Below are 18,994 nucleotides of genomic sequence, written 5' to 3' on the forward strand. Positions count from 1 at the left end.
GGTAAACCAGGCTGGCTTCCTGGGGCAGAAATGAGGGTGGGGTGTATATGAGACATGAGTAGCTTGCAGAACTGAGCTCGGAGCGGAAGGCATCCAGAGAACGCCCCGAGTTACACAGTGGGGGAAGGGGTTCATCGGCGGGGAGGACCGGACTGGTCATTCACTGCGGGGCTGTTAGCACCCCTCCTTATGCGGGTAGCATCTCCCAGTTGTTGCGACCCTCCAGAACACCCCACGCATTTCGAAACACCCCGTGAATGAAAGGTGCTTCCCTCTTCCTGTGCTCGATATCAGTTTCCAAATGAGGAAACATCCAAAGCTGGACAAAGTTACCTAAGGTCACAGAGCAAGTTAATGGCAGCGAGAACTAGGTCTCCTAAGCCCCAGGGCGATGCTCTTTCCACCGCACCACATTGGTCTTGGGTTTTCTAAAGCAGCGTTCCCTGCCCAGTTGATTCCCCTAGATGGCACCTCCTTATCAGAGATGACGTGGTACTTGCTGTCTTTGAGATTCTAAGCACACTCGTTAACACAAAGTTCTCTTGGATTTCTGCAATTTTCCCAGATTTCCAAACAAGGGAGTGTACTCCAATCAGGATAAAGTGTATCTGTCTTCATACACATGACAGCACAGCACATTCTCTTAGGCTTTGCACAAAGTGAGAAAAGTGCTGTCGTTTTAAATAAAAGGGCTATTGCTTCATCGTGTCATGTTCTGGCTCCCTTGTTTATAACAACCATGTCTCCCAGCCTGCCTGGAGTGGCAGGAGGGCAGGGAACGGAGGCGAGTCGTGGAGAGTAAGAGAGAAGCTGGAGGGCTGGACGGGGAGGTCCTGGCACCTGGACTTGGAGCTCATTTGTAAGGGGAGAGAAGGTCCCCTGTGGTTGCTAAGCAACGGCCAGGCCTGCTCAAGTCAGACTGAACCAGGGAGATACAGGAAACCCAGAGCATCATCGTCAGGTGACCCAATTAATTCAGGTAGGGTAGGGAGGGATAAGGGGAAGGGAAGGAGACATTTTTAATGTTGAGTTATTTTTGAGAGAGAGAGAGAGAGAGCACGAGCTGGGGAGGAACAAAGAGAGGGGGAGACACAGAATCTGAAGCAGGCTCCAGGCTCTGAGTCGTCAGCACAGAGCCTGATGCGGTGCTCGAACCCATGACTGTGAGATCGTGACCTGAGCCAAACTCAGACGCTTAACCGACTGAGCCCCCCAGGTGCCCTGGGCAGGAGACATTCTTAGAAGTCAGGTGAGAGAAAAGTAGAAGGGTTTTTTTCATTTGTTTGGTTTTTTGGTTTTAGTTTTAGCCCTGGGTGAAAAGACCACAGAAGTCAGGTAATGTCGCTCCAGGGTGGCATTGCTATTTCATCTGTATGGTGTAGGTCTCCTCAAATTCTGACGGCACAGCCAGGAGGCCAATGCATGATCCCTGACCTCAAAGAGCCCGGTCCAGTTGGAACAAGGACAAGACCGCGGACAATTACAAGCCTGAGTGGCGAGTGCTGGGACCAAGCAGCTGGAGTGTCGCAGGGCCTCCTCAGACTAATTCGTACAGCCTTTTGACTCCGGTCTCAGAGGGTTCAGTCACAGAGTTGGGCCACACGATCCTGTCCTAGACTACAAACTGTCATCTCCTGGTCTCAGATTGCTCACTCATGTGCCTGATCTCCCCACACAGGCTGGGAGATTCTCCATGACTCCCAGTTACCTGTGTTTGTCACACACACACACACACACACACACACACACACCGTCGCCACCACCAGCTTCAAGGTCCATTTTCTATGCAGCAAGGATGGCTGGGCATGCCATGGGCAGACCCTGGCCAGGAAGACTGAGGAGGTATGTAAGACAGATGTGCAGGAGGAGGGTAGAGCATAAACCTAGCAAGGGAAGGCAGCAGTGGCTATGCATCTGGGGACCTGTCCACTTAATCGGGTCAAGCTCCGGTCTCCACTCACCAGCCAGCATCTTTTCTGGCCCTTATTCTGATCTCTGGCTCCATCTAAAAGGGCATCATTTCTGTACGTGGGAATGTATGGGTGACTTCTATCTGCCCTATCAGACCGGAAGCACCTTAGAGAGGACTGTGACGTCCCATCGGATAAGACCTCCCTGCGGGGAAGAACTAGGTGTCCCTCCTCAGAACTGGACATCCCTGAGCTCCCCCCCCCCCCCGGGGCCCCCAGGAGAAGGGCTGGGTGGGTGGGGAGCTGAGGAGGCACAGGTGGGAAGGACTAGGGCCGCCAGAGGGCGGGAGTCCCCTTTGTGTGCAGACCACAGCCCTGAGCCCTGTTTGTTTAGCTGAGATCCTGCTGCGTTTACCCTTTATTTTACCCGATAAAGGGGCAGGGTGTGTCTGGCGGTGGAAAACAGAGGAAAGGCCCCTCTATTCAGAATCACATTCCCTCCCCTCCCCCCCCCAACCCTCACATCCCAAATGGAAGTTTTCATTTCACATTAGGATCCCTTCCTCCTATTCCCAACCCAGCAACTCCACTTACCTCCATGGACAGACACAAGAAAGAGCACCCAATTGCCACCTACCCCCACCCCGGCCAGGGGCAGCACCAAGACCCTAGTCAGGAGGCGTTCGAAATCGGACCCAGTCCCAGATTCAACCTGAATCTAGTGGGAGAGAGCAGAAGCCAAGCTCAGAACCTTTGCTGTGACAGACACTGTGCCAAAGGCTTTACAGACCCATTTTACAGATGAGACCCAGCAAAATCAAGATCCCTCTGATGCCAAAGTCCCAAATCGTGTCCAACCCCTCCCCTCTGCCTCTCCAGCTCCCCTCTGTTTGAAAGCCTTTCAATAGAGCTCTGGCACATCCTCGGTCTCATTTCATTTAATCCTTTTATCAAGCCAGAGAGTGAAGCATTATTCATTCCCGTTTTAAATGAAGAAAGGAGGACTGGGAAATATTAAGTTACTTCACATCTACTCACACAGTTAATAAACGGCAGAGCCAACCCCCCACCGTTTTGCTCTGTTGAACCCAGCTGCACACAGGAGCTGGTGCGCACCGCGAGGCAGCTCGGTCCCCCGTGGGCACTGGCAGCGTGAGCCCCTGGGGCTGGAAGGGCCGGGAAGCGGGGCCAAGGCCGCAGGTCTGGGAACAATGCAGAGGGATGAAGGTCTGCCCAGGAGGGCCCCACCCCCTGGGGAAGTGTCTTGTTCTGAGTCTCACTCCCAGGGGCTTCGAGCACCAGTGGAACTTTCTGGAACTCAGCTCCCCTCCTCCAAGCCCACCTGGGCTGGCTCGCCTCACCTTGCTGTTGCTCACCACCAGTCGGCCACGGTGGGGGTGGGAGGGCAGTCCTGCCATCCGGAGCCCCGTCAGGCCCCTGAGGTCCCGCATGCCCGGTCCCCAGGGCGATTCCTGCCTCCTTCTTGCTGATTCTCTCCTGTCCTGCTGCCTGTGTCCTACATTCTGGCTTGTGCCCCAACAACCTACTCTCTTCTCCAACCCCTTACCTGTTTGGTTCATCAGACTTGTAGAAAGACTAGATACAAGATCTAGATCTCACATCCCTGCCCGGCAAGGAGTCCCTCCCGAAGTCTAGCCTCCCTCCATCATGCTGCAGTTGAACTGAACAGAGTTCCGCGCCTTCCATTAGGGTGTAGTAGTTTGTGGGCTACAGTGTCAGCCTGCCTGAGTTTGTGACTTGGCCCCACCACCTACCAGTTGTTTGACATTGAACAAGTTACCTTTCCTCTTTGAGCTTCGGTTTCTGCATCTCTAACGCGTTATGTCACGGTTTCTCTTAGGGGAATTGTGACGGTTGCGTGAGAGTGTCCTTGTGTGTCGGGGGTTAGTGGCTGTGCCTCCCAAGTGGCATATAGATGCTAGTTAGCATCTCCCCCCTCCCCCGCATTCAACCCCCAGAGCCCTGCCTCCTGGGGGAGCAGCACAGTAGGGTCACAACGGAAATGGGGCAGGGAGGCGGAGGGGAGGGGAGGGGAGGGGGAGGGCATTCTGGGTCAGCCCTGCCCTTAGGAGGCACCAGCTGCTGCTTCTCTCTGATGCTTCCAAGTGAGTGCCACCTGCCCCAGCCCTGATCTTCGCATCCTTTGATCTTCTGATCTCTGGCCAGGGTCCCCCAGCCAAAGGCATTCCTGTCTCCCAGGCCTCCTCCAAGGAAGAGCAAAGGGCTGGGCTCCTTCCCCTTCCTCCAAGCTCCTCCCTCCTCCCTGTGGTGTGTGTGTGTGTGTGTGTGTGTGTGTGTGTGTGTGTGAGATCAGGACTACCACAGAAGCCCTGGGACAAGGTAATAGCCAGGTTCCCTCTGAGGTGGTGATGTCGGGGAGAGGGGACATGGAGAAGGGCTGGCCACCGGCATGCCATGGGCAAGGTGCCCTGGGCTGGACCGGACTCTGCTGGAAAGATGCCTTCAGCCTAAGTTCCTTGTTCCTAGTGCCCTTGTGTGCAGAGCCTCGCTGAGCACAGAGGAGGCAGACAGGGAGGACGCCACAACCTGAGGAGAGTTGTCCAGACACAGCTGGACAGAGCCTTGGACGTTAGTGCTGGAAGAATCTCAAGTGCCTGAGGATCAGGAGAAAGCCTGGCCTGTGGTGGCCAGCAGGGACAGGTTGGCCATTAGAAAGTGGCCTGAGAGCTTTGCAAAGGGGGGAACTGGGCCGGGACGCTGAGGATGGCAGTGAGGGCTGGTACACTAGGCTCCATGGTGGCCCCCGCAAAAGATGTCTGTGTCCTAATCCCTGGATCCTGTGAATGTGACCATACTTAGTGAGGAAAAGGGTCCTCACAGGGGTAATTAAGAAAAAGAGTTTGAAATGAAGAGAGCATCCTGGATCATTTGAGTGGGCCCTTGACAAGTGCCCTTATAAGCCACACACAGAGAAGAAGTCGATGGGGAGACAGAGGCAGAGATTGGAGTGATGTGGCCACAAGACAAGGAAGCTGGCAGCCGCCACGAGTTAGAAGAGGGGTGCGGTGGATTCTCCCCTAAAGCCTCTGTAGTGAGTGTCATGCTGCTGGCACCTTGACTCTGGGCTTCTGGCCTCCAGCATGTGAGAGAATCAATTCCTGTTATTTTCAGCCACCCGGTTTACGGTAGTTTGTAATAGGAGCCACTGGAAAGTATACAGTAAATAGTCAGAAGGGTCTCGGGATACTGCTGGTCCTTGTGGCCCTGCTGCGGGCTTCCCTGCCCCGTCCCTCTCCTCCGCCACTGGCCTCCCTCCCGATGCCACAGACGAAGCTGGTGACCCTTCCCACACCTCGCCTAGGAAACTCATCCTGACCCTGAAGACCCCACCGCGGGATCTGTGACCCAGCGCTTGCACTCCTGGGTGTATAACCAACAGAAACACATCCATATGCTCACCGATGCCTGGACAAAACCACCGTGGCCGCGCTATCCCTAATGCCCCCACACTGGGAAGCGCCAGGCTCCCATCAGCAGTAGAATGGATGGACCGTGCTGCGTTCTCCCAAAGCAAATACATGCGGCAGGTGAGTGTGAGTGACTTATGGCTGCAAGCAACAGCGTGGCCTGGGCAAATCTTCAAACACAATGAGGGAAAGAAGCCACATATAAAATAGCACTCTGTTTATATAAAGTGCAAAACACAGGCAAAACTTACCTATGTTGTTAGAAATCATGACAGCGGTTACCCTTGTGGGGGCAGGTAGAGACTAGAAGGCATGGCAGGTGGAGGGCTTCTGGAAAGCTGTGGACATTCTGTTTCTTGTTCTGAGTGCTGCTAATGCCAGTGTATTCAGCTTGTAAACATTTACCAGGTGACAGGTAGTCTTTTCTGCCCTGTATATTATTCTTTTTTTTAAATTTTTTAACATTTATTTGTTATTGAGAGACAGAGACAGAGCATGAGCAGGGGAGAGGCAGAGAGAGAGGGAGACACAGAATCCGAAGCAGGCTCCAGGCTCTGAGCTGGCAGCACGGAGCCCGACGCGGGGCTCGAACTCACAAACTGCAAGATCATGACCCGTGCAGAAGTCAGACACTTAACTGACTGAGCCACTCAGGCGCCCCTGCCCTGTATATTATTCTTAAATAAAAAGTTAGTTTAAAAAAAAGAGAGACTCATTCTGGAAAAGACTCTTCCTTGAACCTTAAGCTGACTAAGTCTTCCAGCTCTAACCCTGGCTAAGAGTTCCCTCTGGATGCCCATGGTGTCTTGTCAACACTTCTCAACTTTCTACCTTACTGAATTTATTTTTTTTAATTTTTTTAACGTTTATTTATTTTTGAGACAGAGAGAGACAGAGCATGAACGGGGGAGGGTCAGAGAGAGGAAGACACAGAATCCGAAACAGGCTCCAGGCTCTGAGCTGTCAGCACAGAGCCCGACGCGGGGCTCGAACTCACGGACCGCGAGATCATGACCTGAGCCGAAGTCGGCTGCTCAACCGACTGAGCCACCCAGGCACCCCTCTACCTTATTGAATTTAAATCAGAAATTTAGTTCCATGATTCATTTTCATCTGTGTATCCCTAGTACATTGCCCAGGCTCTGGGTCATAGTAGGTGCTCAATAAACACTCACCGCCATTTGTTGGCATGGCCAAGGGCTTTGGTGTTCTCATGCTTCCCTCCCAGAGTTCCCTGGCCATGGGCCCCAGCAGCCTGGATCATCACAGGATTCCATGGTGGGACACGTTCCTCTCCACTGCCGCCCCCCCACCTCCTGAGTACCCCCACAACCAACCTGTGCATATCCTCATCTAAGCACTTCCAAGGTGGTAACTTTCTGACCCACCAGCCTGAGATCTCTCTTAACGCAGACCACGGGGCTTACTCATCCTGGACCTTCAGAGCCTACGTGAGAACCGGATACGCAACAGGAGATTGAAGAACCTCAAGTTACTGGAGCCCTCTCTCCATCCAAGCCCAGGGGCAGGCACATACCTTTGTCTTAGCTTGTTTGAAACTGGATGGAAATTTTCAAAAGCAGTGTTCTTTAAAAAGAAAAAAATAGTAAGGAGAACGAACAGGAAAGGCAAAAGCTTCTAAGTAGAAGGGTTTATAGAACAGATGCCTCACTCTAATGAAACCCAAGCCTGGCCACGAGCTGGCTAACTGGCAGCTTAAGAGGCTCCCCAGCACGGCTCCGCGCTCACCGCAGCCGTCTGGGTTGGATGCCACACCTCCGGCCTGTGGGGGAGCCAGGTTAGGGACATCACCAGGTCTGATGAGGGTGGCCTCCCTCCCGGCACTCTCTCAGGCGAGCACATCTGCTTCAGCCTAGGCTGGTTTCTGCTCTGTGCCTCCTGCCTCTGGCCATTCATTAGCTTATTCATCCATTCATTCTTTTCCTCATTCATTCCACCAATATTTTTGAGCACCTATGTGCAAGGCGCTTATGCCAGCGCTGAGGATGCCAGGGGGCACTGGCAGCTGGGGCCCTGCTTTCCTGGGGGCACCCAGCCTGGTTTGGGAAACAGACAAGTAGACAGAAGTTAGAACCCAGAGGGGACAAGCCCTGGGGCAGAGCAGGACACCATGGGGAGCCCTCTCCCAGGTTGAGGGATTGGGGAAGGTTTTCCTGAAGCAGAGACATCTCAGTCAGCCCCTTGCATCCTAAATCAAGTTGCTGTTTCCCTGGTTTTCTCCGAAGACTGGCCCCCAGAGCTGCAGACTTGTTGTCTGGACCCACTTCTCCACCACATCCTTGCAATAACTCACAGTGATGTCCTAGGGGCTCTTTCTTATCACCCTAGACGTAAGCCAATGGCGCGTCACCCAAGTACAAATGAGGTTAAAGCAATTCTGGGTGGGAGAGTGAGGGGAGAGTGGCTGGCCAGAGACTGAACTGATGACCTGAGTTATTGCAAGGGTAAGCTTTAGGGCAAGTGCCAGGCACGCTCTGAAATGCAGATTCCGACTCAGTAGGTCTGGGGTAGGGCCTGAGCTTTCGCAAACTCTCGCAGTTCCCAGTGGTCTAAATATACTGCTGGTCTAAAGCACGTACTTAGAGTAAAAAGGCTTTGGGAGATCCAAGGGACTAGATGGCACAAATCGTCTGTAAGCAGCCCCTCATAGCTTTTCAATCACTTTTTTGCTAAGTATTGATCCGACTGACTCACAGAGAGGTCCAGTTGTGGCCTGGCCAAGAGGCCAAGCAGAGGCTGAAATCTGGCCCTCGCTCCACTCACCAACTCTGCCCCCTCCCCGCACGCTGGGGCCACAGGGGCACTGAACAGCTGACCGCAGCCCTGAGTGCTGTGGGGCAGGGAGCTGCAGTGCTCTGTGGTCCCCGTGGAGGGGCGGGCAGAGACCCTCGGCGGCCTCAGCAGCCCCTCCAGGATCCCTGGGGACCACACCACATCTGCCTCTGAGGCTGCCTCCGTGCTCACGTTCCTCCAGTCCATCCACCAGGGCCTTTGAGGCTAACAAAGCAGGGGTAGCTGCTGCCTCTCTCCCCTCTGCCCAAAACAGGAAGGAAACTCAGGGGTAGTGCAGCAGGAAGGAGGAGGGACACCAGGAAGAACTTCCCAGTGATCACGCTCTTGAGGGGCAACACTGAACGAGTGGTGGAGTGGTGAAGGACTTGGTCTGTCCGTGTGCGGTGGTTTCCAGCCAGGGTTAGGGGCTGGGGGCTGCAGCAAAACTTCAGGAGGGCTCCCGGGGCAAGAGTCTGAATTTCCAAACCTCTTCCTTTCACTACACTCTTTCCCCGCCCCCGCCCCCGGCCCCCCTACAGGTCCCAGGGCTGTCCATCAGCGCTGGGCACACCAGGGTTCTAGGGGTTAGCCCAGGTATTTCCTGACCCCAAGCCCCACCCCCAGCAGGTCCCCCGGGCCCCCGCAGCATGGTGCCTTTGCACCCCCATGCCAATCTGGAGGGTGAGGCTAATACTTTCTGGCAGGTAGAGGCAGGGCAGGCAGAGGGAGAGGCGGCACCCTGGGCTTCTGCATTCAGATCAGGGGAGCCAGCAACGAAACGAGGGTTGGCGTGGCGTCGGCTGGCGGGGGGGTGGGCATTCCTCTTTCCGCTGGCTGCACATAGTTAATGGGGGGCCTTGTTCTGGCTGGGCACGCAGCCCTGGAGGTGCTGGTGATGGCCATGCCTTGTCCCAGCCCCCGGGATCTCAAGTCTCACTGAGTGAAGCTGCAAATCTCCGGGGACCCTGGCACCTTCCTCATCCCACCGTCTCGACATGGCCTCACCTGTGCTCCTTCTCCCCCTCCCTTCCCTCTGCCTCTTTATTTATACGTGATCATTTTTCTCTACGACATCCTAGGATCAGCGACTGCCAGCCCAACAGGAAGCAGGCCTGAAGAGACCAGAGGACTTGTCCAAAGGCACTCAGCAAGTTGGCAGCTGTGACAGAATTTTAGCCCAGGGTCTCCTGACTTCAACTCCACCAAACAGAGAGCAGACCTACAGCGACAGGTGGGCAAGGGGCAGGGGAGTTTCAGACAAAATTGGAGGAGGAGACCTATTGACACCCCCCCCATTCTTCCAGAATGTGCAGCCCCTCACCGCACAGGAGGAAGAAAAACCACAACAGAAGGTGGGGAGAGCTGGGTCGGGGGGGAGAACAGGGCAGTGCAGCGGGGTGGGAGCATATCCTGAGGGGGCTCACACAGGGTGGCACTAAATCTTTGTCTCCCCCCTGGACCAGCCGCTGTGGCTTGTAGGTGGAGAACTGTTAATACCATATGGGTGCGGAGCACAGCTGTCCTGCCAGGGAGCACACACTCCATAAACGTCTGTCAGTTGAATAAATGAATAATAATAGTTCACACCCATTGAGGTTACTATGCGTCAGACACCGTTCTAAGCACTTTCCATTTATTAACTCATTCAACCCCCCCAAGAGCCCTAGGAGGTGGGTATCATTAACATCCATATCACGTACAGGTGAGGAAACTAAGGCACCAAAGAGTAAATCCTTCCCCAAAGACTGGTAAAAGGCAGAGGCAGGGTCTGAGCCCTGGAGAGCTGGGCTCATACATTTAACTACTCTGCTAAACTATGAAAAACTGGGGCACCCGGGTGGCTCAGTCGGTTAAGCGTCCGACTTCGGCTCAGGTCATGATCTCACAGTTTGTGGGTTCGAGCCCCGCGTCGGGCTCTGTGCTGACAGCCTGGAGCCTGCTTCAGATTCTGTGTCTCCCTCCCTCCACCCCTCCCCTACTCGTGCTCTGTCTCCGTCCCTTTTAAAAAAAAATTTTAACTATGAAAAACTGGAAAGGGGGAAAACACACACAGAGGCCTTCCCAGTTCAAACAATGGTCTTGCCCACCAGAGTCTAACAACTGGCTCATCCGTAGACACACCAGGATGCAGGTGGTCTCTGTGCCTCCCCTCGGCACAGGCACCCCCTCAGCCTCGCCCCCTGCAGATGCCACGCTCAGGCCAAAGATCGTCTCCAGCCCAGTGATACCCAGTGTGCCTTCCAGCCCCAAGGCCACCTCACGTGCCTCTGGACAGAGGCTGCCTTTTCTACCCTGTGGCGTCCCTCAGGCACCCCCTCCCCCCACCCATTCCTGCCCTGTCCCCACGTCCGTCCTGAGTGTGGGAACAGAAGACCTGTATCTGGCATGTTAGGGATCATAGTGCAGAGCACAGAGAAGGGGTCTCATTTGACTTCATGACCACTTGGAAAGAGAGGCTGGTTAAGAGATTCCTCATCCTACACACTAGAAATAGGAGGCTCAGAGAGGGTCAGCGTGGAACAGTTTACAGGACCCAGGGCAAAATAAAAATGCAGGGCTGCTAGTTACAAAATTATTACGAATTGTATGGTGGTGGCAGCGAAGCGTGAACCCAGACAAGGGCCTGTGTGACTGAAGAGGAGGTATGTCTGTAAAGCGGGCCTTGGTTTAGGGGGTTCGCCCTAGTCACCCAGCTCACAAGTGCAAGGCTGGTGTTTGGGAGAGCTGGGGTCCAGTCTGGGCTGAGAAACGAGCTGGCTCCTGGCTCCAGACTCTCCTGGGTCTGCCCCCAGGTAAGTGAGGGCGGGCAGCCCAGGCCCTGTCCCAATTCTCGTTCTCTCTTGCTTTTGTCGGAGACAATAGTCCCCTTCCTTTCTTGTCTCCTCCCAGCCTCCTAATCGGCTCTGTCCACCACAAAGGCAAGGGATTCGTTTACGGCCCCTTCCTGCCTCAATCTTCGCAATCCCTGGACACTCGATCCACCTCCCCATCCTCAGACACCCCCGCCCCTGGGCTGCCCCAGATCTGGAGCTAAGGGGGAGGGGAGAAAGACTGAATGCATATTCCTGTATTGTTTGTGGCCCTGTTCAGAGTGCCCCCTGCAGGTAGGGGCCGGTACTAGTGTGTGTGTGTGTGTGTGTGTGTGTGTGTGTGTGAGTGTGTGTGCTTTGGCATTTGAACAAGAGAGTTGTGATGTGGTCCTAAGAGGAAGGGAACCAGGAGCACAGATCCTGCCCTTCTGGAAGCTCCCTGTCTGCAGCCTGAGGTATGGCCCCTCTTCCCCTAGGAGCTCCAACTTCTAATGCAAAGAGACATGGCTCCTGCCCTCAGGCGCCCTGAATCTGATGAGGCAGACAGCCTTTGTCAGGTGGACAGACAGAAGGACACACACACCCCATAAACACACACAACTATGCAGTCCTACTTGATATTTTCACAGCAGGGGAAATAACATCCTCTATGCGCTAAGCACTCTTCCAGGCAGGACCTTGCTTAATACAACCACTTCATCAGGGAGAGATGATTATTCTGTTTTGCAAATGAGCGTCAATCTAGGGCTTTTAACGCCCACCCCTGTGGTTTTTCTCTTGCACAACTGCCCCTCCAGGGGTTTCTGCGTAGATGGCATCAGTTAGGCATGGGTTTTCCTTCCTCCGTGCGCTTGCCCCGCTGTTCCTTATCTGGACCTGCCTGGTGCACGCCTCACTCCCTGAAATGTGTCACAGTTATCCGTGTGCCTGTCTTATCTCCTCCTCTGAGCCCCCAGGGCAGAGGAAAGAGCATGGGCTTTGGAGCCCCCAAGCCTACCTCCAACCTTGGCTCTATCTCTTCACTGGGTGTCCCCCCCCCCACCCCCCACCCCCCCCCCACCCCCCCCCACCCCCCCCCCCCCCCCCCCCCCGTCTCCCGCTCCCTGTCTGAAAGGGGAGGAAGGAGGACACCAGCCCCACAGGGTGGATGCAGGAGGAAGCCTTCAGCAGGGCGCTCTCTCAGACAGCAGACAGCCCACGTCCGCTAAGTGAACAAATGAATGTTTGCTCCCCACACAGCTTGACAGTTTGAGCGGCATTATCACTGACCATTAACAAAAGGGACAGGGAGACCTCAACATGAGCTGGGGTGAGGGTATTATCCGAATTGGAACAGTGCTCCTTGGCAACAGTGCTTAGACGGGGCTTAAACGCACTCTACCCACAGAGATATCCCCACTGCCCTGCACAGTCTTCTATGCAAAGGAACATGAAGCAAATTGCAAGAGACCCAGAGACCTGGGGAAAAGAATCCTTAGGCTGGGTCAACCTGGGAAGGCTTCCTTCCTACAGGAGGTGTTAAAAGCCCCTTAGCGGCTGCTGCCTTTGGCCCGTTTCCCAGGAGTCAATGGTAACTCGGGTCGGGGGACAATTCAGGCTTGCAAATCATACGGGGAAGTGGAATAAACCTCGACATTCTTGGTCCTCCGTAGACCACTTAAACAAGCACCCCCTCCCTGCCCTGTGGTGACCCCAGCAACGTACTGGGCTGGGGTGATAGATGGGAGCGGTGATGGCACCTCCTGTGCACAACCGCTGCTGCCCTCGCCCCCCTTCAGTGGTCTCACTGCTTTGGCTTTGAGCCTAGGGACCGTGTCCAAATCCCTGACACCAGTGTAATGGAAGGCACTCAGCACCCTCCTCCCATCCGCCTGTCTGGACACTCTCAGGGACGCTCCACCTCCTCCAGCACCTCCAAGGGCAAAGGGGAGGGTACACTGGAGGAGAGGATGCAGAGAACTGTGTTCTAGAACCAACCCTCTGCGCCTCATTCCCAGCAAAGCCCTAGGTTGACAGAGGTGCCCAGGTGAGACGCAGAGCCACCTTGTGCCTGCCTCAGTTTCTCCTGCCAGGTGCTTCTCCCCAGAGAGATCAGAGTGGGTAATAACAACAGCTCCCACGTATTGGGCATCTGCTGTGTGCTGAGCACGCTGCCAGATTAGGAACATCTTTCAAAGAGCTTGTGTTCTTATGCCCATGTCGAAGCTAAGAAGTGGAGGCTCAGGAAAGTGAAGAATCAATCAGGCAGGGCCATCCAGCTGGAGTTAGTGCTCCAGTTAGTGCTGGAGATGCGATTTGAACCTGTGCAGTCAGGCTGCAAACACGAGCTTCTTCCTCCACAGCAGTGTTTCCAGGTGTGTCGAGAGGGTATCGGCCCCTGGGGGGCCAGATGCTGCCTGGGGTTGGCTAGATGCCTTTGGCTGGGAGCAGACTAGTTGATTTATCCCAGCTGCTAAACACCTTGAATCAGTTGTGAGTGAGTGTGTGTGTGTGTGTGTGTGTGTGTGTGTGTGTGTGTGTGTGTGTGTGTGTGTGTGTTTAAGTGTGGCCCAAGGAGAAAAAGGCTGAGAGCCCTGCTCTGGAATATCCTGCCTTGAGGAGTGAGACAGAAAAGGCTGTCGTGATCAAGGAACAGAAGCCACAGTGTTCTGTGTTCGAGGCCCATGCTTTCCCTTCTCCTGGAGAGCCTTCCCTGTCCCACCCCCTGGCTGAATCCCCCGGTTCTGCAGGACTCAGGATGGGCCTCTCCTCCCTCTCCAGGGCCTCCCCTGGCCAGCCCAGTCTTCCCTGTCCTGGAAGTGCTCTTGGCCTCACTGTTGGTCCTTGGGGGACGCACCCCATGACCATCTGGTACAGTGAGCCAACTTACCTCGTCTGCCGTCACATCCCTATCCCCACCCTGACTGCTTCACAGAGGACCCAACATCTTCCCTTCAAGCAGCCCCAGAGAGGAGCTCCCCAAGACACTGCTGGCCAATAAGAGGGGAACGAAGCCACTGGCACTTGAGAAACACAAGAAACTGGAAATAGGCTGGAATAGGCTGGAAATAGGCTGAGGGACGGCTCAGCCTGCAAGTTTAACATGCCCAGAGTCTTGCCCATCCCCTCAGGGTTCAGAAGCCCCCAGCTCTGACCCCCTGAGAGGCAGGGCACTACAGTGGTCAGGGCAAAGACTGCCTGGGTTGAAATCCTGGTACCAGCAATCACTGGCTGGTGGCCTCAGGCCAGACCCTTAACATCTAAAAGCTTCAGTCTCTCCATCCATAAGATGGGGCTAACACCAGTACCTCTCTCCCAGCGTTTCCATGAGATGATGCCGGGGGAGTGCTCAAATAAACGCGGTACGTGCCATCTGTTACCATTATCAGTGGAGGCAGGGACACCGGCACAATGGCAATTTCTAGATATGTCTGTCTGGGCCCCAAGAATGACCTTCCTGACAATCTGGTTTCTTCCTAGAAGAAAAGTTACAGTCCAGGGAATGAAAACATCAGCTGTGAAGGCATCCCCACCAGCAGACAGGAGAGGCATAAAACCGGGCACAGGTTTTATGTTTCCCTGGCCTCAGCCTTAGATTCTGTATCTCACCCAATTAATCAGAGGGGGCCCAGGTCCCGGGGAATTCAAAAGACAGGACTTCCTAGTGGCTCTGGAGGAGAAAGAAGACAGTGGCACAAAGAAAACCTCAGCTCTGGAGGTGCCCTGTCGCTGAGCAGCCGGGCCCAGCCCCCACCTGCCCGCTGCCAGCCCGCCCGTGGCCTGCTCTGGCATGGCTCCGGGGGGCGCACTGCCAACCCCGTAGCTCTCCCCCCACCATGTCCTTCTGCTGCTTCCAAAATAACTCTGCTCCCTGCCCAAGTTTGGCCTCTTGGGTGTTTTTCTCCTCCTGAGACCTGTTCTCCCATGTCTGAAGGGCGGGAGGAAAGACATAGACTGTCATTAGAAATCAGGGACCACCCCCTTTTTTAAGCAAGGGACTACTTAGCACGAAGGGGCTCCCACAATTCTGACAGCCCCTGAGTCAATGCATCCATTTCAGTTTGGCTGAAAGAAATCACTCCCAATATGAGGAAGAGGGCTGGAAATTCCCCCCCCCCCCCCCCCCCCCCCCCCCCCCCCCCCCCCCCGGTCTCTTGTACCTTCCCAAAGCCCCAGCCACTAGGACTCCTTGTCCTTGGCCCTGCACCCAACAGAACGAGTTACTAGCCTAAGGTCACACAGCCCATTAGGGCTGAGAGCTCTGAGGAGAATCCTTACCGGTCCCTTAGGGCATGTTCCAGGGCAGAAATCCCTTCCTTTCCTAAGGCCGTACCGGAGAAGGCTCTAATTTCACGGAACTTCCATTTCCGGGGACAAGTTGGACTCTCCAGATGGGGGTGATCGGGAAGCCTAGACTTCTCCTCTCTGGAGAGTCTCCCACCAGGTGCCAGGCCAGGGCGCATCTCCTCAGGGGTCCCTGTGAGGAGGACCACTTCTTCCATCATCCCGGGGCTGGGAGCCCAAGAGCAGACCAGGCTCTGTGAAAGACCCCTTTCCCTGCAGGTCAGCGGGAGGGGCCTTTATTAGTACAGAAGGAGCGAGGGAGGGAGGGAGGGAGGCAGGAAGGTAGGTGGGCCGAAGAAGATCACGCTGGCACCTTAAATCCCCACCCTGTCACAGGTGGCTCTCTGATTCTCTTTCTGGGCCTCAGTAGATCATTTGCCTCATTTGATCATTGCAGGAAACTAACGGTGGAGAGGTTAAGTGACTTGTCCAGAGACGCGCGGCTCATAGACGGTGGGGTGGGGACTGGAGCCCGCACGCAGAGCCAGAGCCCCGCGGTCCCCGGGCAGGGCCTCCCCACGTGGCACCCTGTCCTGTGCCCTGTGCGTGTCTCTGCCTGGTGGGCACGGGTCAGTGTGGGAAGCGGGCTGCGGCACGTGTGGGGCCATCAGGGTTGAGGGCCCACGACATGGCGGGGGGGGGGGGGGGCGAGCGGGGGGCGGGCTGGGGGCCAGCTCTGCTCCGAGCCAGGCCTTCTTCTCCTCCGCCAGCCGCCCCACCCGGCCGCGCCCAGCGCCCGCTGCTGCCAGAGCAAAGAGGTTTCCTTTTTCTTTTGCCTAGGGTTGTTTCCTGCCTTTCCTTTGAACTGGGGTGTTGGCTTCTTCACACACTCACTCTCCTCCGGCGACCCCCCCAGGACTGCCCTCTGATGGGCCCGGCCCCTCAGGCTCCTCTTTGGAACAAGGCTGGCAGCCCATTCCTGGAATCACTCTCCCCTGCTTCGCCCTTCTCCTCTCTGCCCTGGTCTCCGTGCTGCCCAGATTCCGCACCCCCCCACCTTCCCTCTGTCCCTTTCCCCTACTGCCCACCTCCGCCAAGCTCTCCCTGGGGGCTTTCTCCCTCCCGCATCAGGAGAGCAGGCTCAGAGTTGATTTCTCCCTGCCTCTCCTCTTCTAGGTTTTCAATGAAATGTGTCAACACTGAGGTCCAGAAAGGTCTGGGAGCTTGCATCACGGCAACTGAGGGACTGAGGATTAGAACTCCCAAATCCCAAGTTTCAGAAAGGCGGGGACAGCTCAGGCTCTTAGAATCTACTAGAAAGGGGGACTTTCTAGTTTCCCTTCGGGCTCCAAGGCCCCACCTAGGAAAGGTAGCCTTGGAGGTGAGAAATGAGACCTGGCACATTGCGCCCCCCGGGGGTTCATGCTGCCCAAGGCCGGTTCTTGTCCACTGAGGCTGCACGTTTCCCTGCGTCCTCATGTGACAGGCCCTGCAAGGCCCATCTGGGCATGTTGGGAGTAGGCTGGGGTCTTTCACCCGTTGCCCGCCTCCTGCCCCTGACACTCTAAGACCGCACCAGCCAGCAGAAAACTACAGTTACTCTGGGTTCCCAGCATAGAGACTTCTGTCTCCTTGCCAGCCACTCTTCCTTCTCATGGACACACACACACACACACACACACACACACACACACCATCTGACCTTTCAAACAAGCTTAGTGGTTAACACGGGCAGTCTTAAGGGGAGCGAAGTCCCAAGAGGCTGATAAGGGGTCTGACTAAGGCTGCATGGAGGGGCAGCCCCTCCCTTAGCCCTGGGAGCAGGAATAGTGAGAGATGGCTAGGGGTACTCAGGGGTAACCGCAAGTGTAGGACCTTTTACAATCTCCCAAGGCAGTTTTTCTCCCATCGTCTGCCCTTGATACGGCTTGACTCTGGGAGCAAGAGGAGGAGCTCAGTGTAACTACTCAGATTCTCCCGCCTGGGGACAAGTATTTGCCGTCCGGACCCTCCCGCCCCTTCGATGTGTGTCTGGGGGGTGGAATATGGCAAGAGGCGTCATGTCTTCACGTCACCATCAGACTAGAATGCCAAAGCTCCCTCTCCTCCAGGTGGGCTCCCAGAACAGGCCCTACCCAGGGACAAGGTCCAAACTCCAGTGAGGCTCATGGAGACTCAGTTCGGGAGGAGATTTTTTTTTTTTTTTTTTTAATGAGAGATGCCTGAAAGACCGCGGGTATTTGAAGCCTGTCCTCCCAACCCTGATCAAACAGGGCTGGCATCGGACCCCAAAAGAGTCATAATTTTTGGACTTGGGTGTCAAAGCAAAGGATAGCAGCTGGGTGCAAAGAAGACGTTCCAGTGTTCCCAAGAACCAAGGTGGAAGAAGGTGGAGGTGTGTGCACCATGAAGGGTAGCTGGCTAGAAGGAGAGACTCTCACCTTTCCAGGGTGGGGAAACAGATGTGAAGTACTTTTTACCAGGGCAGGTCAAGGACCCGCAGGTATCTTCTGGAGCCCATAGTTTCTTGGTGCCTCCTAGGGTTCAACCTATGGCTCCTTCTCGGGATCTTCAAGAACCCTCTGGCCTGCTCTGGACACCAGGTGTTTTAAGCTTACTTTTCTCCTTCTTGACCCTGTGTTAGGAAGACTGAAGTGTCCACTCCTCTCCCATCCCACCCCCCCACCGTCAACCAACTGGTTGGATCCCAAGCCCCTAGAACGACCAAGCATTGGCCAAGACTAGCACCCACAGTTGAGTCCCTAGCACACACTTTTCTTCCTGCCACAGACCATTCCCTTGAGTTCCATACTCATCATCCCTGGACTCAGTTTCCCTCTCGTGTGAAGGGTCCTGGGGGCTTGCATCCATCTCCACCCAACAGCAGGCATTATAATAACAGCCACTATTTCTACAACCCCCCCCCCCCACCGTGTGTCAGGCACCGCGCTGGGGAATTTACACAGGCATATTATCTCATTTAATCCTCCCTGTTACCCACCCACTTCCTTCCATATACAAATGACGAACCCGAGGCTTAGAGGAGCTCAATGACTCAGTGGGTGGCAGAACTGGGAAGGAACCAGGGTTTGGGGGCCCAGACAGAAAGGCACTGCTGGTTCCATCATCAAATGCAAATCTGCACCAGCCTCTGTTAGAGTCGGGCTCCTTGAGGCAAGGCCAGGTTGGGCATTTCCTATCATTGCTAAGAAGGAAAGGAGCCCCACAATGTCTCTGTCTTTGCTCTTCTCAGTGACAACCCTCATGCCTGCTTCACTTTCAATGCATTTGTGACCAGACTGCTCTCCTGAGAAGCAAAAAAGAAGGCTCCTCCCCTGAGCCCCCCTGAGGCCAGCTGCCCCCAGCAGAGACCTCTTCGTCCACCTTCCACATGGGATCCTTCTGCCACCCAGGGCAGGGGACATGGTTTTCTACCACCTCCCTCCAATATTCCGGAGCCCACGACATTGTACCTCTCCTTCCCCAAGTTCTTCCAGAAAAAGGGTCCATCTGGAAAGACAGGTGCTGAGAAAGGAGCAACCAATCTCTGGAAGAAGGCTCCTTCAAGTCAGGAAAGGGACCTTCCTTCTGCTCCCCCCACCCCCAGAGAAAGACTCTACAGATGCCATTCCCAAACTCTTTCTAGCCACAGAATCCTGCCTTCAAATAAAACAATGTCATATACCCCCAATATATAAAATGGCTAAAAGTGGGGCCACCCTAGCTGTCGCAGGCATGGGGGGTGTCAGTCCTCCTCTGGCAGCTGCAG

The 18,994-nt window shown here is 55.1% G+C and overlaps 1 protein-coding gene and 1 long non-coding RNA gene across 6 annotated transcripts in view; one reads left to right on the plus strand and one right to left on the minus strand.

Moving 5' to 3' along the window:
• Window positions 1-18,994, minus strand: part of LGR6 (leucine rich repeat containing G protein-coupled receptor 6) — a 121,734-nt gene that overhangs the window by 100,854 nt on the left and 1,886 nt on the right. Inside the window, exon 1 of one of the 5 annotated variants that reach the window (XM_086694569.1) lies at window positions 3,712-3,938. The exons of 2 other annotated variants lie outside the window; for them this stretch is intronic. In XM_086694569.1, coding sequence (XP_086550695.1) covers window positions 3,712-3,740 — 29 coding nt within the window. In that variant the 5' untranslated portion in view covers window positions 3,741-3,938. 2 more of the 5 variants (XM_086694570.1, XM_086694571.1) reach the window with 2 other exon arrangements.
• Window positions 920-9,730, plus strand: LOC147572537 (uncharacterized). Its single transcript, XR_015246374.1, has 5 exons — window positions 920-979; window positions 4,419-4,592; window positions 5,254-5,479; window positions 9,232-9,383; window positions 9,616-9,730. It is a non-coding gene; the product is annotated as an uncharacterized LOC147572537 (long non-coding RNA).

This window comes from Puma concolor, chromosome E4 (genome assembly GCF_028749965.1).
Source record: "Puma concolor isolate L17-30 chromosome E4, mPumCon1.1.hap2, whole genome shotgun sequence".
Lineage (NCBI taxonomy): Eukaryota > Metazoa > Chordata > Mammalia > Carnivora > Felidae > Puma > Puma concolor.